General features: G+C 40.6%; 1 protein-coding gene and 1 non-coding gene across 2 annotated transcripts in view; one reads left to right on the forward strand and one right to left on the reverse strand.

Annotated features, from left to right (window-relative positions):
• The first annotated feature begins 445 nt into the window (after positions 1-445).
• On the forward strand, positions 446-517 carry trnaq-uug (transfer RNA glutamine (anticodon UUG)). Its single transcript has one exon. It is a non-coding gene; the product is annotated as a tRNA-Gln (tRNA).
• A 535-nt stretch (positions 518-1,052) lies between these two features.
• The window catches only part of calcrl2 (calcitonin receptor-like 2), a 30,972-nt gene continuing 8,301 nt past the window's right edge, over positions 1,053-23,723 (reverse strand). The window contains exons 2-13 of the mRNA XM_071911167.2: positions 15,225-15,282; positions 14,604-14,784; positions 11,405-11,512; positions 11,075-11,187; positions 10,137-10,228; positions 9,773-9,899; positions 9,448-9,601; positions 7,287-7,347; positions 6,564-6,630; positions 5,339-5,557; positions 4,883-4,924; positions 1,053-3,665 (exon numbers count right to left, since the gene is read on the reverse strand). Of these exons, the coding sequence (XP_071767268.1) occupies positions 3,375-3,665; positions 4,883-4,924; positions 5,339-5,557; positions 6,564-6,630; positions 7,287-7,347; positions 9,448-9,601; positions 9,773-9,899; positions 10,137-10,228; positions 11,075-11,187; positions 11,405-11,512; positions 14,604-14,784; positions 15,225-15,278 (1,509 nt within the window). The 5' untranslated portion in view covers positions 15,279-15,282 and the 3' untranslated portion in view covers positions 1,053-3,374. The remainder of the gene's footprint in view (positions 3,666-4,882; positions 4,925-5,338; positions 5,558-6,563; positions 6,631-7,286; positions 7,348-9,447; positions 9,602-9,772; positions 9,900-10,136; positions 10,229-11,074; positions 11,188-11,404; positions 11,513-14,603; positions 14,785-15,224; positions 15,283-23,723) is intronic.

Consider the following 23,723-nt stretch of genomic DNA (forward strand, 5'->3'; position numbering starts at 1 on the left):
GGAAGAGATCTACTCCGACTAGCGCGATTTAGACGACCGAAGTAAGTAGGGGTGAAGCCTCTCGCGTCGCGTGGGTACTCTTTGGTTAAAGTCCATTGCAGATCAATGCCTTGCTCACCGATAAAACTGGATAAATAACTGTAATGTACTTTAACATTACTATAAGTTAAGACCATTTACCCTTCACTCGTCTGGTTAGTCTCTCTAATAGCCCATATCGGAGCTAGTAACCAGTTAGCTAACGTTAAAGGCAGCAAGGCTAGCTGCTGTTCCACGTCAGCTGACTGCAGCTAAACAGCAGGCCGGTTTATAACAGGACACATTTCAACTCAGCTTTTGTATTGTAACAGCAACTTCCATAAGGTGTAACACGTAAATCAAGTTAAAACAGTGTATGGAGCTTGTTACGTTTATAAACCGCCTGGTCGCCGTGGCGGTACCATCCGGTCCCATGGTGTAATGGTTAGCACTCTGGACTTTGAATCCAGCGATCCGAGTTCAAATCTCGGTGGGACCTCGCCCTTTTAACCGGACTCGGACACTGAATTCTCCGCTTCAAACGTGGCAACTCACAACTATCAGCACTGTATGTTGGCGTGTGTCAAGTATCTGCTGCAAATGTGTGTGTTAACCACTGCAAAGTTACCCAAACCTCGCAATCACAATGATATCTAAGGATGCTCACTAGCAGCAAAACACTGGGTTAGTGTGGTTGATACTCAAACACGACACTATTTGAATGCAGTCTACATTGTATTGGTAACTCGGTAACTCTTATAGGCTATTACAGAATAATAATAACCCACCAGCTGCTTTCATTTAGCCCACATATTTTCCCAGTAAAGCTATCTTTCCTAGATGTTACTGTAATTGTGTGGGATGTTTTTTTGTTCTTATTTAGTTGCAAAATGCACCCAGAGAGTGAATATTGAGTGTGTAAGAGCTTTACTGCAATACAAATTGAGAAAATTAGATGAATCTATTTCTCTGCTCTCTACCCATGTTGTGACAGATATAATGAACTCACAACTCGTACTCAAACGCAAGTCAGCTTATGTTCAATTATCTTTATTTCCACTCGTAACTGGCAATCAGTCATCATTAAAAATATATACATATATAAAGTCAGCTAATATGCTTCAACATTTATTTTGACACTTTATTGGAATGTTTCTCATAAGCCTCCTGACAGAATATTTACCCTCTGTGATGAGCGTTTCTCAACCGGCGGCTCGGGGGCCCTAGAGCGGGCCGCTTCCGTAGAGACGACAAAACAGCTTAGACAGAGGAACGTTGTGTTTGGAGGCTTTCATGGTAAAGGAACGGTTTGGATGGAGAACCATTGCTCTTTTTTTTTCCATGCGTCAGTGTACCATGCTGTATTCCCAGTATGCTGTCTGCCAGATGCATGCTGGTACGGCACCCAAATGCACACTGAAGGTACAAAATATTAGAAACATCTTCCTGATATTGACTTCAACCCCTTTTCTACAATCTCAACTGTCTCAAAGCTTCAAAACCCTTCTCTAACTCGTCTGCAACTCTTTATCTACATCTCCTTTATGATTGGTAGAGATTTAATAAGGGAAATCAATAAGGCATAATGGCTTTTACCTGGATTCACCTCATCAGAGTACTTCATGAAAAGAGCAAGTGTCCCTAATATTGTATACATTCAGTATATACAGCACAGTACTGGTGCAATGAAAAAACACTACATTTCTCCATGAAATGACACTCAATTCTAGTCTTGCATTTGAAAAAGCATATTGCAACAATGATACAAAGCATTATAAATAGCAAAACGGCCACTTTCAACAGCAATAATACAAAACATTACAAAACATTAGGAACACCATCATAATAATGAGTTGTGCCCAAGTTATGTTGCACGCTTTCAACCCGTCTCCTCCCCTTCCTGAATGAAGTGGATTTAACAGGAGAAATCAATATGAGTTCCTATCTTTCACCTACATTAACCGGGTCAGGCTATTTCATGGAAAGAGCGTGTGTTCCTAATATTTCATACACTGTAATTTGGCACATTAACGCAGTCTTCTTGTTCTGTCTTCACAGCCTCATACTTGTCCTAGAAACTTTTTACAGTGGAATTCACTCTCTTTCATCTTCAGTTTTCAGTATATGAAATGTTTCATATCAGATTCAGGTTTCTCTTAATATTACAATAAGGTCACATGAGAAACTGAGGGTGAAAAATGAAGCTAAATTGGAACAGGAGAAGATGGTGTTCAATATTTTTTTTTTCTGACAACTGAAATAGTGTGAGGAGGGAAAAAGCACATTTGTGTTTTTTTGCATGTGAACTTAGCTTCATCCTGTTAACCAAGGGCTTCTCAAAGTGGGGTCCGGGGACACCCAGGGGTCCCTGAGGGGCATTCCAAGGGGTCCCACAGCAAGATGAGGAATAGTTTAATTTCACTGTAATTCAATTCAGAAGAAATTAGCCCAGTTAGAGCACGTATAACAATGAGTCTCTCTATCTCTCCATATACAGTTATGCAAGTCAAAGATCTTCCCATAATGGGAAAAAATCAAATGGGGGGGTCTGTGGCCCTAATGTTTGCCCTAATGTGGGGGTTCATGACCTGCAGAAACCTTGTATCCCCAGTTTTACCACTTGGATTGTCCCATTGTGTGAAAAATGCATCATGACCTAGAACAGTGATTCTCAACCTTTCTCATATCAAGGACCCCTAATTTAGTCCACATTAGGGCAACGGATCCCCATTTGATTAGATTTTGTCTCTCAGACCCAAATCTGAGAATATTTTTATTTTTAGATACAATTGCAGTGGGGATGCAGGCTATCTGCAGGCCAGTGAGGATACAGGCGTCTCTTTGTCAGAACGCGTGCGATCACATCAGTGGGCTTTGACATTCAGCGGTCGCAGTGCTGCACAGGTGAAGCAGAAGGAAACGGATGACATTTATGATAAGAAATACATTATGACAACACTCAAAAAATCCTTTAACTGAAATACATAAGTGGACTTACTCCTGGCAGTATAACGCAAAAAACAGTTATAACACTTGGATTACAGAATGAGACCAAAGATCTGCTTATGAAATGAAATCCATCATCAGCTCATTTGGGTCCACAGACTGGACCTGTCACCATTAACCTGTGTGTGTGTGTGTGTGTGCCAGTCTATCTGTGTGTGTGGGTGTGTGGGTGTGTGTGTGTGTGCTTACATGTGCTCTTCAGATATTTTGTACATACATACATACATACATACATGCGTGTGACGGACACAACTCGGATCTTTTTCCGATCAGTCGTTTTCTTAACCCCTCCGTTTCCAGTCCCGCGTCCGTCTTCTTGTGTCGTTGTGTGTGTGTGTGTGTGTGTCCAATCAGATGTCGGTGGTCTCCAGGCTCTGCGATGCGTCCGTCTCTCCGTTGCCGCTCCTCCTCCTGTTGCTCTGCTGCCCGTTGGCCTGCTGATGCGGCGGTTTCTGGTCGTTGGACAGGTAGTGGTCGCTGTCGGCGGACAGCTCCAGGCTGACGGTGGCGCGGCTGGTTTCGGTGATGGAGTTGGTGTGGTAGTTGCAGTGGGAGTTGGTGGTCGCGTTGGTTTCCCCCCAGCCGGTTTTACCCCACGCGATCTTCAGCTGAGCCCACTTCCTCCGCAGCGCCGTCTGGGCCTGGACATCAACAGAAACACACACACACACACACATTGAAAGGATACAGAGGTGGCGCGAAAATAATTTCATTAGAATGGTTTTCAATAAAGAGTTTTAGTGTCCCATAATGGTCTGAATGCTGTTTCAGAGGCTTTTCCACCCTGATAAGAATTGGGAAACACTGAATACTACTATTTTTTTGGACATGAAAATGGTAAATTTTAAAGATATTGTATATCGGCACAAAATATCGACTATCAGCTGCTTCTGTCTAAAAATATTGCCTTTGATATTTATCAGCAGCCCTCAAAAACCCATATCAGTCTCACCAACATTATAACAATACCAACATTTGACGCTCTGAGGTTTAATTTGCACCTACTCTCTTTCTTTTTTCAAAGGTTGTTCATGTTTCAAAACAGGCCGTATATGTTTCAAATTGAACACGATGGACAAAAGGTCTAGGAGAGGTCAATCAATTCATCTAGGTTGATTTTCCTGACTCTCACTACTTGTTATTCTTCAGGTGTCAGTCCAGCAGTACGATGGTAACTGGGGTGGACAGGCGGCACCATGAGCCCCTTGCCTCTTCCTGCTATTTCCCCTTCATCTGATGTGACAGAGGCTCCGACAGACAGAAGTCACACAAGCAGAAGAACATTAGAACATGTTTAACCAGGAAAGTCGACTAAAGACACTTTCTTATTCACACCGCCCTTCAAAAACCCATAATAAAACCTGAATCCTAATAGATACACACAGATAGAGTGGCTTTCTGGCAGACAGATAGATAAATTAACCAACAGACAAACACACAGTGAAACAAACAGACCAGCAGGCAGATGGAGAATCAAGAAAACATACAGCTCAATAGAGTTTGGGTCAACTGACTTTCAACAGAACAACAATATTTGGATTTGGCTTGTTTCATGGGCAAAAGAGATGTAATGCCAATGTAAATAATTATTTTCTTCCGTAACCCTGTTTTCAATACATGTTATGATATTTCTTATTGTTTATTGAGTCATCACTGAGAATAAAACTACAAAAACTGACTAATGAACAGGAAAATCAATCCCAGACTCAGATTAACTGCAGTATCTGAAGTGCACAATCTATCTGGGTCATAAAAGCTTTCCAAAGCAGCAATAAGCCCAAGGCCAATTTATATTCGTTTGAATTGGTTCAAAGCCTCCTATTGTAAGGTATCTGTGAAAATATGACAACTTTCCTACCTCGGCATTGCAGAAACAGAAGATAATTGCCACCAGAAGTCCCTGCAAAGAAAAAGGTCATATAATTAATATTCATCGGGGTCCTCATTTATCCAAATGTTCTTGAACGTCATCTTTATCCTTCGTGTACACACACTTTTTGAATTGGATGTAATAAAATAGTACTTGAAGTTATTCAGAGAAGAGAGGATAAAGGACTTCTATTGGGCTTTAGTGTGTGGAGGCCTTTGTTGAAGGTGTTCTTTGGTTCTAAGCAAAACTCTAAAAAGCCTTTATTTCAAGGCTATAGTTCAAAATAACATTAAAACCAACTCCAACCTGTGTCTTTATACCTTGAAATAAAGCCATGAAATAAAGGCTTTTGACATGTTTGTGCCTTGAACTCCTTTTTCATTACTGCTTAAAGTGATAATGCATTTTGTTCCCGCTCTGACGGCAGGTGTACCGCGGCTGTACCTGGAAGTGGGAGAAGATGTGCATGATGAACTCGTAGACGGCCCGGGCCGTGCGCCCCTCCGGCCTCCAGGGGACCAGGATGAACTGGGCGCCCAGCAGGGGGATGAGGATGAGGGTGGCTCGCACCACCTTCATGTAGGCGGTGGACTCAGCGCTATGGGTCACCTTCAGCTTGGTGATCAGGACCCGCACGATGTTCAGCAGGAAGAAGAAGTTCACCTGGACGGACCGATAGTGGATGGGTGGACGGATGATGGTAAGTGACAGAGGGAGAGGAAGAGGAGAGAGAGATAGAAATATGTTATTGTCCCACACCTGATGAAAATGAACAAGATGTATTCCAGCATTTAAATAATTACAGTAGTTGGCTTAATGGTGGCGCTATAATTAAATGTTAAAAGATTTTAACCTTGAAAGGCCATAAATACTTCATTGTTGATGCATTTTGTCACCATATTTTCTCATTTAAAAAATTACACTAACTGGCCAAATGAGTGCGCTATAATCAAGGGAAAAAATAGGCACCACTGATGCAATTTTGATGAAACTTAGAAGGATGATGTATCATAGTACTGATTGGCCCAAGCAGGTGCCTGCATTATTCATAGTGGATGCCATGTTTCATTTGTACATTATTATACATAGTGGTGATTATATACTATCATCTAGTATGTGTTTTCAAATCAAATAATTTAGCATCTCAATATGGTTTCAATGTATAAACTGTGGTAATGGTTTTGAAAATGTACATTGGCACTGGCACTGCCACCTGTATAGTGTGCATTTGCATGATGAGTTTTAGTTACACATATAGAAAACCATCCATAAGGCCTGGATTTTGTCTTGACTATGTATTTGAATGACAATATTGAGGCCCAATTTTTAGAGGGAAAAGAAACATTTATAGTTAATAATTTCATGGTAATGTTACACAATGAAAAGACTTATTGGTTGGACTACTGACTATTTTATAATGATTACATCTATGATTATTTTAAAGAGAGATGGTGGCAGGTATGGCCTAGTGGTTTGAGAGTCCATCCTTCAACCGGAGGACCTCAAACATCCTCTGCTGAAGTGTCCATGAGCAAGACACTGAATCCCTACCAGCTCCAGGACTGCTGTTCTGTAGCTGAACCTGACCTTTGACCTCCCTCCACAGAAAAGACAATTTCCCAACAGAGATCAATAAAGTATGACATTATTTTTACTATTAATGACTCACGAGCAGGGCAGCATGAATGGGCCCATGAATGATGTAGAGCAGGTGGGTGTCCGAGCTGATCCAACACCTGAAATACACACACACACACACACACACACACACAGAAAGAAAAACTAAGCTCCAAAATTACTGACAGTAACCCTGTGAACTTTCACATAAACAGTGACATAAAGACCTGAGGGCTTAGTGAAAGCCTGAATAATTCATAGTTGGTGCTTTCAACTCAGCAGAATAAAGGGTTCACACTAACACCACTTGATCTGGCAAATCAATATCTTACAAAACTAGTCTCTAGTCCACATTCCTACAGACTCTCTTGCTCTGACATATTTTCTTAAATTCTAGTGTATTAGGCTGTCATTTGAAATAGTAAGATTGTAATGCAATCAAATAATAATTAGCATATCACACAAATTAAATGCTGTAGTCAAGAAAAATGCTTCTTCTGGTCTTGGTCTTGACGTTGTTTTGATCCTCTTTACTCTTGGTCTTGCCTCGGGTTCAACTAGACTTGATCTTGATCTTGACTTGGACTTGACTAAGTCTGCACTACTGTACAACCCCATTGGAAGCTATGATTCACATTCAGTCATCTAGGCAGTGTAATACACACTCTAATACACTGTCTTTTTGGGTGCAGCAATAGTGCAACAAACATGTGAAATGTTGAACTACAAGGGCTCCATCTGTACAGAGCAAATCAGCTTGGTCGCCACATCTTACTTGTCATTAAAGAAGAGTCCACGTCCCACAGCATACGTGATGGCAGGAATGATGGGAAAGCCTGGAGACAGAGAGAAACATGGAGATGGAGAGAAAAAAGTCAGAGAGAGAGTGGAAGAGAAACAGCCAAACAGCATTTACCAGTGATACAAAGCCCTATAGAGGCTTTGCAGTTGCAATCTCCCTGCAACCACATCTAGTTCCATCATGGAGGTTCAATGGAGAATTGGCTGTATTCAAATAAAGGCTAAATATCGAATATAGAAAAAGAGAGGCACCTGAAAAAGATTGTTGTGTGTAGGTATACTGTAGGTTAATTCAGTACCGTTCTCAGTAAACGTGAATAGTGTGATAAGGTGGATTTGTTTCCAAATGTAGTTACTGTGACACAGTAAACTGTCTTGTCTTTAGCTCTAGTCTCTACTCCAAAACACTCTTGAGTTGTAGCTTGAGAAGAGTCAGCTCAGTTAACCTGAACAAATTGTTAGCTAGCTAACTAGCCAGAAAACACACTGATGTCAATGTTAACTACTAACACTAGCTTCTACTAGATACATTAGCTAGTGTGCTAATCAGATGTGTTTAGAAAACAGTGATGGTTAGCTGACCAAATAGTTAGCTAATAATATAATTTCCACAATTTGAAAATTAAAACAACACTTTTAACTCCTTTGAGTCCTTTATGTTTAGATATAATTGATTTTTATATATAGTATGTCATATAGTGTTTTGGAAAAGAGAACTTATGTGCAAAGATGTAGGACACTGACAGTTCATCTCTACAAGCCAACACTATACCGCAGTATGACAGGAACAACAGGGAAGTCATCAGATATTCAATTATGGTACCCGACTTCAGCGTACATCTTATGAATGCATAATAAGATCTTCTGAAAGGCTAATAAATGAATGATGCCCCATATGTCATGTCACAACATACAGCACAGTACATTGCTGCTGTACAAAAAAAAATTCCAAAAACTGTGCTTATTACTATACAGATATAAAAAGATGTGAGCCTAAGAGACATGGAGGAGTCCATTACTAATACATAAGAGCTCTCTGGATGTGGCAGCACAGCCAGACTTATTGAAAGCCCGGCTGAGAGTGTGTGATGGAGAGCCCACTTACTCCCAACACAGTTACATTCAGGCTTCAAGGTTAAACCTTTGTGTCGAGTCGTGTTTGAAAATTGGCGTTCTCAGTGCATCAAAAGCATTGAAAACAAATTCAAAAATCCTACTACAAATCCAGGTCTATATAACTGTAAACATTAGGGTTTGGGTACTGTAACCAGGCAAGGTTTTCCATTTCCATCCCTACAAACCTTCAAAGCAGTGTGTGTTGAGGACAGTTTGGTAACACTTTTGAAGTGGTGCTCATGAGGCATTACGAGGCATCACAAGTGCATTGTAAGCACAGTGTGAGCGACTGATAGTTATTATAATGAGAGCATCACATCATACACACCATGTGCAAAAAAATGTCTGATGAGATGAGAAAATGAGATTTTATAGGGCCAGCAATGTTAAGAAGCCAACTTTCTGTCTCCTCCAACTCTGTCTGTGATCACTCATTTTGTTTCAATACAGCTTATAACACAATACAGGTGTTGTCATTGACATATCTTTCTGTTTCTGTTGTCAGATGACTGAATGACTATAAAAAAAAAAGATTTGATCGAGGGTCACAAAATGCTAACTAGCTAACCAAGGCTAACGGTAATCTCTGGGCAATGGTGAGAACCAGTCTATACCCTGCGGAAGTACGTCAGCCATGTTTGTGAGTGTAATTCTCTGTTTGTCTGATGATTTTATTGTACAAAAAGTTTATCTCTACTTATAATGGGCTGTTAACATGCTTTTAATGCATCTGAATGCACTACAAGTAAAGCTTTACCAACATTTTTTTTATGTCTCCAGTCTGAAAGCATTAGCAGAATAACAGACTAGCTTAATTTAAGTCCCTAACTGGGCAGATCAGTGACTCAACTTGCCAACTTGCAAACAACACATTGGTAAATGCATGGTCTTTTGTATGTCTCTTTTGTATGTCTCTCCTAAGACTCCTCTCTCTTCCCTGGGCTTGTAGGCCTATAAGCTGTTTGAAATAAAGTGGACATGGACATTGAAGCATTTGATGCTAGCTCCTCCCGACTCACCCCATCCCAGGACGTAGTACCAGAAGAGCTGCTGCTCCCCGACGAAGACGGCCACTATGATGAGCGTGTGGAGGTAGATGCCCTCACACAGCATCCAGAAGTAGCTGGACGCAAACGTATACTGGTTGAGCACAGAGAGGACCTTACAGCTGACCTGAGAGTGAGAATGGACACACATACATGAGGAAAGAGGAAGATTTTTAGTTGAAGTGCATTGTGAAGCATTACAAAAGAAGAGAGAACATAGCTCAGGTCTTCTCTCAGGATAAATTAAGGCCTAGACAATTTATTTTCTACGTAGATAGAACATAATTCAGTGGCTCACAGGGTTGCTGGCCACGGTGGGCTGGTTGTTGGCCACAGCTGAGAGCCAGATAACAGTAACAATGGAGTTCAAGATGAAGGAGAGAAACATGTTCTTGTGGAGGGAGATCCTCTGGCAGCTAAGACTCCTGAGAGAGAGAGAGAGAGAGAGAGAGAGACAGGGGATGGTATATTAGGGTTCGACCGATATAGGTTTTTGATGGCTGATATTGATAATTAAAAAGGCCAATATTGTCCCCATATATGCTCTAAAAACAGTTTATGACTGTTTCTAAGCTGTTATTCACATAATATCTCTACAAAAGTCTATAAAGAATGTACAGGAATAGTTCTCAGCCAGAGACTGAACACATCTCATGACTCACTTGAAGTAGGAGAAGATGATCAGACAGATGATCAGGGAGACGATGGACAGAACATGACCCACCATGGCCAGGTAGTATAGACTGAAGGCTAACTGCAGGGAGAGAGAGAGAGAGAGAGAGAGAGAGAGAGGGGGAGAGAGAGAGGAAGAGAGAGAGAGAGTGGGAGAGAGAGGGGGGGAGACAGAGAAAGACAAAGAGGAAATGCTACATTAAGTATCAATTGCAATTGACAAATATTTTTAAAATACGAATGAACATTTTATACGTTGCTATTATAAAATTGCAACTGATGTGTATAATACTTTGTAAAAGGATAATAAATTATTCAGAAAACATCAAATAAATGAGAAACTATTCATTCATTTCATTAAATATTGACAAAAGAACAGCCACAGTTAAGCTTAATCCACACTGTCTGTAAAAGCAGCCCAAAGTGACAGGTTCAGTGTCAAGCTTAAAGATGTAACATGTGGGATAAAGTTAGTTGTGATAACACAGTCAGATGTGAGAAAAACAAACAGTAAGCTCAATAATCGGCTTCAGAGGTTAAAGTTCAAACAGTTTTAAGATTTTCCCTGCAAAACTGTGACAGAAATCTCCTGGTACAGTATACATGAACAACAGTGTTGTCATGATAGCAGAACATTGACTTCAGTACCATACCCCATATACCAGATACCATACTACATCATACACATACCACATATACTATACTACTTCTCTGGTGTTCATACCAGTTAAGAGCACATGAAGAAATAGCTGTATATGAGCATCGGTCCCGACTTCATTTTTGTTAAGCTAGACTTTCAAAACATGAGGAACTGCTGACTATCAGATGTCAACATCCGTCTCCTTCTACCCATAAACCCTTGCGTTTTGGGGTGGATACAAAATATCAACATATCTCATACACAGTCCCTTCATTGCACTGTGTTTACCTTGAGCTTCTCTTTGGTGTAGGTCTGACACTGGGTGTAGTTAGACCAGACTCTGTTGCTCTCTGGGTGGTGGAACCACTGGCCGTCAGGATTACACACTTTGGTAACTTTCTCTGTGGGGAGACCGAGGTACAATTTACAAAAACGTATTATGGTTTGTTTGAGTCTACTGTACTCACTGTAGGTGCCAGATGGGTGGGGTTTGCTGCATATAGGACAATACAATGATCACTGGACTGTCCTACTGTGGTGGTGGTGGTGGTGGTGGTGGTGGTGGTGGTGGGTGTGTGTGTGTGTGTGTGTGTGTGTGTGTGTGTGTGAGGGCCTCACCAGCAGGGTCGAAGTCTTGAAAGTATTCGGGACACATCTGCATGACTGTCCCTGGAGCCGAATCCCCCCAACACAGCCAGCCATCCCACGTACGGTTACAGAAAGTACCTACAGGGGGCAGCAGTGCTTGAGCATTAGACTTGTAGATGGGTGTGTATGTGTGTGTATGTACAGTATGTTTGTGTAAAAAACGCATCACTTCATGTGCAGCAGAGGATTAGCAGAGCTACCAGACACTGGCTGTTTAGAACAGACAATGGAAAAGCTTTCATGAACTGGATATAGGTTGGATCACTTGTGGTGTAGAAATCAGATAGAGTGGAGAAAAATGGACATTTATTTATAAGAAAATGTTGTAGATTATCACTTTAAAATGGACTCGGATACATCAGCTTAAAATGAGGCTAAAATGAGCAAGACACTGCTGTAACACAACAATATTAAAGATCCAGAACAATGATTTCAACACAATGAGCATCACCGTTTCAGTTTTTGATGGTTAGATGGTACAAAGCCTATAGCACTGAGTGAGAGCCGAACCTTCCACTGCAGACAATGTTTCTATCTTTGAGGAACAAATATCCAGTGGAACTTCAGCACCCAGCAACAATGGAGGCACAGACATTTTGGCTAGTTTGGCAAGTAGCTGGCTGGCTATCTGACAGACTATGTGACACCTGATTAACTATGCATACTGTTGACCAATCAGAGTATTCAATAAAACCTCATCATTTACACCATGAAGTAGATTGGAATTCTAAATCTGTTTGAGTTTTTCAAAGGGTGTTAAGTCAAATTTCCACAATGCTGACAGTCATAATAATTTGGGCAACTTTACATTAAAAGGTCCTTTGTTAAATAATACCATGACATTGAGGAATGCAATTCTCACTGCACTGGACCTTTAAATAAATGATCAAGAAAAAATGACACAATAATGTGTGTGACTATTCATTGCCCCCCTCCACTTTTAAAAACTGAATCGTGTACTCAGTGTCTACTGTATGTGTATCTATTGCAGGGGGCAGCATTTGCCATGTAATATGGCATTGTGGTACTCCTACTTTAATTATATGTAGTACTGTGGAGAGCTATGAATATGTAGGTAGAGACGGCACAAAAAAGACTGAACAAAGTCCCCTTTTGTCTGGCTGAGAATAATGATGGGGTTGCAATAGTATTATCATAAGTGAGAAGGTGTGTGAAATTTACAGGAACCACAACAATCGTCATTCCCATTCTCTTTAATATACACCTCTAAAGCCTAGTGTATTGCATAACCAGTCAATGCAGAGAATATAACATCAATGTAATGAGTCTTGGAAACATAAAATAGGAAACTCTTTTGCATTTTTTAAGAAAGTCCCTGTCAGGACGAATCATGTAAATGATCCATTGAAATGAACACAAATGTCGTAAACCGTGCGCACACACTGTCTCACCGCAGCTGTCCCGCTTGACTTCAAGCACAAAGCTTGTCAACAATAGACGGAAACCTGGCGGTGGCAGGTTGCACCGTGGCATGTTGGGAAGTGGAGCACAAAATAACATTTCAAAGGCAGTTATTTACTGAGCAGGAGAAACAGGCACCGGGACAGAGACAAAGAGCCAGCTTCCCTTCTTTCACCAGCGAAGGACTCGCTTCCTCTCTCTCTCTCTCTCTCTCTCTCTCTATCGCTTGCTCGCTCTCTCTCTCTCTCTCTCTCTCTCTCTCCCTCTCTCTCTCTACCTGTTTTATGTATGTGTGTAATAGTGTTTTTTATACTGTAAGGGATGCAGTGTTTACTCACCTTTTCAGCCTGACATACATTTTTAGGATGTAAACTCATAGTATGAATCAGAGTAAGTAGCATCAAATTGATGGAAGTTGTATGACAATCAGGTTTAAGGAAAAGAAGCCGAAACTGATATTTTTCTGAAAGAATAACTGATTTTGCTTCACGTTTGTGGTTGTTTACCTGATTCTGTTGTATATGGATTTAACCTTAAGTTGTTTTATGCCTATGATTAAAACTAATCTAAACTGGCCATTGCTGAGAACCACACACACACACACACACACACACACACAGAGTACACACGCTACAGTTTCCTCACACACGGGAGGAAAGGGAAACTGTAGAGTTATGAATTCAATATCAGTGTTGAATTTCAATCTGATTCCATTTAGCTGCTGTCCCATCTGCGATGTTGCAATGTAATAAATGAAAATGAGCTAAAAGAACAGGCTGTGTCTGCTCTTAATCACTGCATGGACCTTTACTGACCTTTATTTTCACCATGTTAAAACAACTACAGCTCATTGACCCAATGCTTAACCTTTTAAACACAGACAGTGATGTAGTGGAGGGTGAACCCAGCTAAACTCACTTTACCGCCTTTTTATTTGCAAAATAGTCTGATGTAAGAATTATGAGGATAAGTTCTATTGAGGGGTGAAAGCATAAATTAAAGCTGTACTGCTATTATCAGGCTATTATCATCTGTTATCATTTTTCACTTATTTCATACTGCATATACAGCATATATACCTTTTTTGGTGTGTTTTCATATTGTACATATTTCAGTTTTTTGTCTCATTATGATTTACTGCTGTTATTCTCCAATCCCTCATAATGCTGTAATTAATTTTCATTCCTATATATTTTCATGTTTTTCATTCTTACATTTCTACTTAACACGTGCTACTATTGTAATTGTCAATTGTGTTTTAATACCCCTCATTTGCTATATTCATATTTATACTCTATTTCTCTTTGCTCTACCCAGTGTCATCCTAAATTAAACACATTTAAGTGTTGAAAATGACACATTGTTTTTAAGAGTGTAATTTAAACTGAATTTTAGTAAAAAGTAAAACTAATCCAGGTGAAATAGGGCTTAAGAAGACCTTGCTGTAGTTGAATAATAAACACAAACTTTAGCCTTATTTGTACAAGACTAGCATTATGTAGGGACCTCATGTAATTAATGAATTATCCCTCCAATAATTTATAAGATCAAGATTTTACAATATGTCACTTCCTGATTGAGCAAAGCAAAATGGGAAGTTTGCGCTGAAAATGATTTCAAAACCTTCCTCTACAGATTCCAGGAAAGGAAAAATCGCTCGTCTAGCAGAAGAAGAAGAAAAAGAAATCCCGCCCTAAAAACAAATGACTGACTTCTCTCTATAGCTATTGCATGAAAGTGTCCTGACCTTCTTCTGTACGCGCCGGGTCGTGGATTATCTTCAGGTAGCACTCGAACTGGGCAGCCAGGATATGGAGTCGGGACCGTCCCAGCACGCTGGACATGTTGTCGCTGGACGCCTCCTTCTTCTGCTCCTCTATCGCCTCCTCTACAGCCACCATGGACCCCACATCCTCACACTGGGACACCTGGGTCGTGGAGTTATGCAGAAATTCATTTACATTAGTGCAAGTAGTCATAGGACACAGCAAGGAAGAAGAGGATATAACTAAGAATGGGGGTTAAATAAACACACTCAGCTGACATTTCAAACATTTGAGCATATCAAGTAGAAATGCATGAATTAGAATAAGCAAAAAAGTCTGGATTCCAGCATTAACAGGATGTGCAAAATAGCAGCAGTGGTATCAGAAGCAGCATAATTTACTGAGACAGAAAGATGATGTGAAATATGTGCATTTTGAAAAGGTGGGGGGGGGGGGAATAATTTTTAAATCAATATACATGCATTATATAACATCAAAAGGAATATGAAAGTGTGGGAAAGACTGTGTGAAAGATTACTCCATATATACAGGGTACAGATACACACACACACACACTCACACTCACACACACACACACTCACCTCAGCGCCCAGTGCCAGTACAACCAGCAGTGAGATTGCTAGGGTCCTCCACATGTTTCTACAGGGAAACAAAGAATTACTGTAATAAACACCATGCTTATACTGGCACAAGGACAGTAAAATAAAGTAGCCTACTACAGTAGTTGTATACAGATTGGATCACAAATGACTACATGACTGAGTAGTGGTGATGCATTCCAACACTGTATTTTTCAAAGTGGGCTCTGGCCACCCAGGGGTCCTTGGTGAGGTCCAATAGGGTCCCCCAACAAAGGGCTGTCAGGTGCCGTAACACACCCTCTGGCGGCCATATTGGAGGTCTTAGGCAACATAAGGCGTAGACGTATCAACAGAATTGAATAGACATGGTTAAATTCTGTGTTTTGATAATTTCATCACTGATACTGACTGATTGCGTTTGTCAGCTTGTTAGCTAGCTAACCATAGTATCTGGCCAGCTTGTTGTACACATCTGATAGGCAAACTAGCTAACATATCTAGTAGAAGCTAGTGTTAGCAGTGGCTGGTAGTTGCATGTTAACATTATGGTTGTTTCGCTAAATGAGCCTGCTGGCTAGTTAGCTAGCTAACAATTTGTTCAGGTTAACTGAGCTGACTCTTCTCAAGCTACAACTCAGAGTGTTTTGGAGTAGAGACTAGAGCTAAAGACAAGACAGTTTACTGTGTCACAGTAACTACATTTGGAAACAAATCCACCTTATCACACTCACTTTTACTTAGAACAGTACTGAATGGATCTACAGCCACACAAGCTTTCAGCTAGCTCTCTTTTTTTCCAGCCTGGTAATTGTTATAGATTTAGGCATAATTTCTCTAATGGACCTCCTATTATTTCACTACCTAACAGTGTATAGTTATACAATTCAGAACTAAATCAGCAACAACAAAAATCTTCCCATATGGGTTCCTGGGACAAAATCAAATGGAGGTCCGTGTCCTAATGTGTGTCTATTTTGGAGGTCCATGACATGAAAACATCGGCCAACCCCTGTTCTAACACATTATGACACTGTTTTGAGGGCATCCATTCAAATGTGTGTGCGTCCATGCCTGTGTGCCTGTGTGCCTGTGTGTTCATGTGTGTGTGTGTGTGTGTGTGTGTGTGTGTGTGTTCATGTATGTGTGTTTTCTCAGCTATCAGGACAGGAAGTTCCCGCTCCAGCAGGGTCGCAGCACCACAGTCAGTCCTCTCCACTCAGGGTCAGAGACACAGATGAGTGTTTATTATTATTTTAAGGGAGAGAGGGGGCAGCCCATTCCCCTCGATGCTTTCTCTTTAATGAGGGATGCACAGTGAAGAGTGCACATAAGAGAGAAGGCAATGGCAGAATTCAATCTCGAACAACAAAAGGCTTTACATGGCACAAAAAAGAGAGAAAGATGTGCTTTATTGATCCTTGAGGGAGGAAATTGATTCCAGCAAAAGAACTATTGAAGAACCTTTTCATAGTGTATATAGGTGTGTATAGGGTCAACAGGTCTTGGCCACCACAGCATCTCTGGACACCGCTCTGTGTTTTTTAATAATCACACTATTTCACTTTTTTTGTAAAAGCATTTTGTGCTGATGTGAAAAAGTGTGTCACATGATACGCTCTTTTCAGACGTTTTTCTGTGTTATTTTTGTGATTTGATTTTCTTTAACTTTTCTATCATTTATTGTTAGGTTTATTGTCTCTCCTTCATTCTTTTAATATTGTTTTATTGTTGTAAAGTGTAATGAGACACGCTGGTGTGATATTGCGCTTTAACTAAACTTGACACTTTTCAGCTGATGATGACCTGAGAAATGTTTTGTAGAACTGAAACTCCAAGCTGCAAAGCTGATGCTTCCCCAAAAGTTTGACATATGTATATGTGGAAATTCAGCACAAGGAGAAAAAGCTGCATCATTTGTACAAACTCAGCAAACCTAGGATTTGCATCTACAGCAACATTAACAAAATCTTCCTCCCTGAAACATCAATAATTATCATTTTTTGCTATACTGCATGTTAAAAATGCTGCGCAGAAAGAGATCACTATCAAACTTTACTACCTTGAGGCCCACGCGTTCAGATACTTGCACTACAAGCAGTGTTATCTGTTGCTGTGTGATTTATTTAATGTTGACTCTAGCTGCACATTACATGCTGACTGGTCCACCGCTGTGGTCTGGACTACATGACAAGACTGCCTCAAGTCCTGCAGAGCTACCAGTGGGTGGCTCACAATTTATCTCTCATCTTAAAGTGTAGATCGGTAGCCTGTCTGGAAGTTGAAAGAAAGCATTTCTAGTTGAAATTCCTGCAGAGAGGCTCTTCTTTGAGGCTGGAATAATGAAAACATTTTCACAGCAAAACATGAGTCTAAGGGAAAGAGAGATGGAGGAATAAAGGAGAGAGAAACGTGGGGAATGCTGCGCTTCAGTGGTTTGGGGAAATAGCCTCTAAAAATGTATGATGGACCATTCCTCATTCTTTGTCTGTGTTCTTCCTTCCTTTCTTTCTTTCTTTCTTTCTTTCTTTCTTTCTCTCCATGTTGTTGTGATTACTACTGGTCACCTATAGAAGTCATAGATTACTTAACGCTCCTTGGAGTTACAAAAGCTCTTTTAAAAGAAGCAAGAACAAGTGTCAGAGTACATTTTTCAGGTCAATGGGAGTGTTGTCTTTGTCTCTCTCTCTCACACACACACACACACACACACACACACACACACACACACACACACTGTGCATACATGACACTAGAAGTCTAGCGCCAAAAGTTGCACCATGAGTCACATTGCATACCTGGCACGGAGACAGATTGCTGAGCCGCGGTCATATCTGTCTGTTGTCTTAACTTTATGGGAGCACAAGCCGCACCAGCTCATAAATCACCACACACACTCTGCTCTGCCATGCTATCACACACACAACTCCATAATGCCTCCTTCGCTGTAATCGAGAAATGATTTCTTCCAGTGAAAGCCGACACACCCTGGCGACCAAACACTGATCCACATACACTAAAAAAAGCTAGAAGAATGAAGGAGTATACTCTGCCCTCTTCCTTTCCATGAATGGCCTGAAAAGTAGACTAGATGAATGTGTACGCTTGCGCATGGGAAGGCGAATGGTCTTTGACACATATCTGAATTTGCCATATCACACACGTTTGTGTATTTGTGTTCATTCAGTGTTTTACTAAAACCGAGCATCTTCAATTCGCTCATTAACTGTATTGCAAATGCTCAGATTATGGCATTCCTTTAACTAAACGACAAGATGAAAAGCATCAGTTCTCTCTCTTTAAGCCTCATTTGAATCAATCTCCAAGAGAACACAAGGACATAGGCTGATAAATACACTTGTCAACGTTGAGGGCAATTTGGAAGTTAGCATTCACTTTCATTAGAAAAGCTAGAAAAACAGACACGAAGGCAAGCGAACGCTCACACACCCTGTCACTCACGCACACACACACACCCACAAACAAACATACTTGTATAATACCCATGCAACAATGAAAGAATTCCCATCTGCTATGTACACACACATGCAAAGTATTGTTCACTATCAGGGGATCGCAAAGCCAAGGACACACAAACACCCACTTTATAATACCTTGGCAGGGCTCACTGTGCACTATTGTCACCAGTGAACACAGTCTATAAACAATCCATGAACCGTCTGCAGCTCAGCTCCGTTTGCCTTTGTGTTCTGGCAACAATATGAACTGACGGCTGTCGCATTTCTCTCTCTCTTGTCTTTCTTTTGTTCACCTCCAGTTCTGTTTCATGTCAGGATTATTAATTGAGGTAATTAAATGTGATAGAGAGCAGCAGACTCCTAAACCAAAAAGAGTGATTGCTGTAATTAAACAAAACAGCATATTCATATTCAGTGACACACACAAATGTAAAAACACACATATATGCATGCATCTACACACACACACACACACACACACACGCACAAATCACAGCACCATCAAAAAGTCACCTCTTGCCAAACGTTGTTATTGAGGTAATATTTCAACAAAAAACAGTTGTGCATGTGTTCTATGTGAATGTGGGTTTGTGGGAATGTGGGTTAGGGTTAGTGTGTGTGTGTGTGTGTGTGTGTGTGTGTGTGTGTGTGTGTGTGCGTGTGCGTGTGTTTATGTGTGTCTGACCTGAGTTTAAACTCAATTTTTTCTCCATATTGAGGTGCGTGTGTGTGTGTGTGTGTGCGCAAAGTTATTTTTCTGTTAGACATTCTCTCCCGCAGGGGGACATGGAGGGAAGAGGAGTTTAAACACAGGTCAGGCACACACACACACACACTATTGCCCTTTTTCTCTTTTTTCTTGTTCTCTGGTTTTACTCTCTTTGTCATTCTTTGCCAATCTCTTCCTCTCTTTGTCTCCTGTGGTTTTTTTCTTCCTACATTGTCACCTGTCAACATCCATCTCATTCACTCTGTGTTTCTTGTTGAGCCTGTGGGTCACAAACCCTTCACAACCCCTCTGGCTTTGATTACTGTAAAGCAGTAAACAACATTTTTGGGAGATTGTCCTGATGGTCAACCAGTTAAATGATGAGAACATAGACGCCAAAATCATCCATGTGTAGATAATTTGCTCCAGTGCTCCATGCTATCACTTTAGCGTACACTATGTTGAGTGATAGTAGGCTACATGCATGTGGTAACACTTTATTTTCCGGGTCCGCAATTTCCTAATAATTGTTAATACCTGTTAATTTCGTCGCTAGAGGAGACAATGATCCCTCTTGGTTGGAAGCCCTGTTTGAAACTAACATAGAATTGTATAATAATTATTGGGGTCTACTGGTTCTTGTTTATCTAAGTTGTTATCTGAGGTCTGAGTCTTGGTTGTCACAGGTACAGGAAGGTTATTTGGGAAAGAGAAATGCCTTTTCAGTATTATAATATTTTATCCCTAAATGTAAACGGGCTAAACAATCCCATCAAAAGGAGCAAAATGGTATCTAAATTGAAAAGAGAGAAAGTTAATATAGCATTCTGGCAAGAAACCCATCTATCTTGTGCTGAGCATGAGAAACTTAAGAAACTGGGTTTCCGTAACACTTTGTTTTCCTCACATAAATCAGGAAAGAAAAGGGGAGTTGCAATACTAATACCAAACTCATCAGTTTTGAATTAATCTCTGAAACAAAAGACAAAGAGGGCAGATATGTCCTAGTTAAGGGCAAACTTGAATATAAGGAAGTTACCTTATTAAACATATATGCCCGCCCCAGGAAGTAATAAAGCCTTTTTTAAGAAGATATTTGACTTAATGGCATCTGAAACATATGGCACCCTTATATGTGCAGGTGATCTAAATATACTATTGAACCCTAGATTAGATACAACCAGCAAAACGAACGAGCTCTTCGGAGATTCAGGTGAATAATATGCTGCAAGATCTGGGCCTAATTGATGTATGGCGAAACTTGAATAGATCTGACCTAGATTTCACTTTCTACTCCGCTCGTCTAATGACCGGCACAGAATTAGGGACTGTAGAATAGGTCAGAGGGACCTCTCAGATCACTCTGGACTATATCTAAAACTGCACCTTGATTGTGCCCCAAAGAAAACTGTGTGGAGGCTAAACACAGGTATGCTGAATAGCGTAGCGTTTAGGGCTACAATGGCAGAAGACCTGAAGGAGTTTCTAGAGCACAACGATAATGGAGAAGTCAGTCTGGCTATATTGTGGGATGCAGCCAAAGCTTTTCTCAGAGGAAGAATTATAGCCCAAACAGCTTTCTTAAAAAAGTTAAAAGCTAAAAAACTGCTTGAGCTGAAAGTTAAACTTAGGGACTTGGAACGACTTCATAGCTTTACTAAAGACCCTTCTGCCCTTTCACAAATGAGAGCTATTAAACAGGAAATAGATAAAATCCACAGTGAGGAGGTTGAGAAGAAAATAAGATTTATAAAACAAAGGTACTATGAGGCTGGTCCAAAAGCGGCAAAACTATTAGCCTGGAGGCTCTGCAAGCAACAAGCTGAAAGCTCAATTTATAAAGTTAGAGACCCTATAACAAATAAAACAACAATCAAACTAGAAGGAATCCAGAAATCATTTGAAACATATTACAAATCACTATACACCCAACCTGAGAAAGCTAGTGAACAAAAAATTGAACAGTTCTTAAATTCATTAGAACTTCCCTCTCTTGGCAAAGAGCACAATGACAAACTCACCTCTGAAATCTCAAGTGAGGAAATGGATAAAGCAATCTCAGCGCTTAATGCAGGTAAATCACCAGGTACGGATGGATATCCACCGGAATGGTACAAATTGATGAGGGAATCATTGCTCCCACTAATTAAGACCTGTTTCAATCACACCATGATGGAAGGGACCCTCCCCCCTTCTTGGAGGGAGGCCTTTATTTCTGTAATACCAAAAGAGGGCAAAGACAAGTTGGACTGTAAATCATATAGGCCAATAAGTGTCTTGAATACAGATTATAAATTGTATGCATCTATTCTGACTAAGAGGATGGAAAAGCTGATGCCACTCTTGATAGACGAGGATCAAACTGGGTTTATAAGAAACAGGCAAACCCATGATAACATACGGAGAGCCCTCCATATTATTGATTATATTAATAAAGGAAAAAACAGTGCAATCCTTTTCAGCTTAGACATTGAGAAGGCTTTTGACTCTGTTGGCTGGGAATTCCTGTATCAAGTAATGGATAGATTTGGGTTCAGTAAAGGATTTATACAATGCATAAAGACATTGTATTCATCCCCGACGGCTACGATAAAAATCAATGGCAGTCTCTCTAATTCTATAGTTTTGCAACGAGGATGCAGACAGGGCTGCCCCATTAGCCCGGCCCTCTTTAATCTCTTTATTGAACCTTTGGCTCAAACTATTAGACAGGAAAGAGGTTTGGAGGGTATAACTATAAAGGGAGCAGAATACAAAATCGGCCTGTATGCAGATGATGTATTGGTGACACTACAAAATCCGGGTTCAGGGGTACCGCTGCTGATGAATATCTTAAAGATGTATGGGAGTTACTCTGGATATGCACTTAATGTTCACAAAACACAGGCCTTGACATTTAACTACGCCCCCGCCCAAGAATTGGTAAACAAGTAGAATTTTAACTGGCATTTACCATATATCCAGTACCTTGGGGTCTACTTATCGAAAGATATGTCCTCCCTGTATGCCATAAATTATAATCAGATTAACAAAAAAATATGTAACGATATGGACAGGTGGGCCTTGCTTCCCCTCGATATAGGCAGCAGAGTAAGATCAATCAAGATGAATATCCTTCCCAAATTACTGTACCTATTCACAGCCCTGCCAGTGGAGGTCCCTTTTAGACAGTTTAGGGAATGGGATAAACACATTTCTAGGTTTATATGGAACAAAAAGAGACCTCAAGTAAAATATTCAACCCTGCAGCTGCCGAGGGAGAGGGGAGGTATGGCATTACCATGTTTGAGGGATTATTATTTATCTGCTCAGTTGAGATCACTAGTACTTTGGTGTAACTCAACCTATGAAGCTAAATGGAAAGACATAGAAGTTTCCTTGATGGATACACCAATTCAGTCGGTTCTGGGTTGTCTCGACGGGGTGAAAGAAATATTTCAATTACAGAACCAATGTGTCTGTCTTTCTATTAAGATGTGGCTAGAGGTGGTTAAGCGATTCCAGCTTCATAGAGAGGTAAAAGTACTAAATTGGCCAGCCTACAATCCACACTTCACATCAGCATTGTACGATCATAGATACAGGCAATGGACCCAACATGGCATTACTGCTCTCTGTAGAATTATATCAAATGGGGAACTTGATAGTTTTCAGAACCTATGCCAATTATTTGAACTCAATAGACAGGATTTTTTTTAGGTATTTACAGGTTTTTTTCGAAAATGATTCAGATTTTCATAGAGGCTTATAAGGGTGAAAATAACAAAAGGGTTATAGGCAAACTATACACTGCTATCACCTCAATGAACGAAAATTCAATTGATTATGTCAGACAGCGTTGGGAAAGGGATGTGAGGCTGGAAATACCTGAGGAGGTGTGGTTACATGCCTGGGAAACTCAGTGCTCCGTCACTAACTCACTGACCTGGAGGGATTTTAGTTGGAAGAGCCTGATTCAGTTTTTTATAACACCAAAGCAGAAATCCAAATTCACTGGGTCCCAGCACCCTTGCTGGAGGGAGTGTGGATCAATGCAAGTGGACCATGCTCACATATTTTGGCTGTGTCCACGCATTCAATCTTTTTGGGAAGATGTGGGATGTTTAATGTCTAGGATTCTGGGTCTTAACCTCGATGTGTCTTTTTTCTCTCTGTACCTTGGAGTTATGCCTGAAGGCATATGTAAAAGTGATGCCTACCTCCTGAAAATTCTCTTGGTTGCATGTAAAAAAGCTGTCACCAAATGTTGGCTTCAGAGAGATCCCCCTACTGTGGACCTTTTTACAGGAATTGTCAATCATATACGCTCCATGG

Source organism: Centroberyx gerrardi, chromosome 14 (genome assembly GCF_048128805.1).
Source record: "Centroberyx gerrardi isolate f3 chromosome 14, fCenGer3.hap1.cur.20231027, whole genome shotgun sequence".
Taxonomy (NCBI): Eukaryota; Metazoa; Chordata; class Actinopteri; order Beryciformes; family Berycidae; genus Centroberyx; species Centroberyx gerrardi.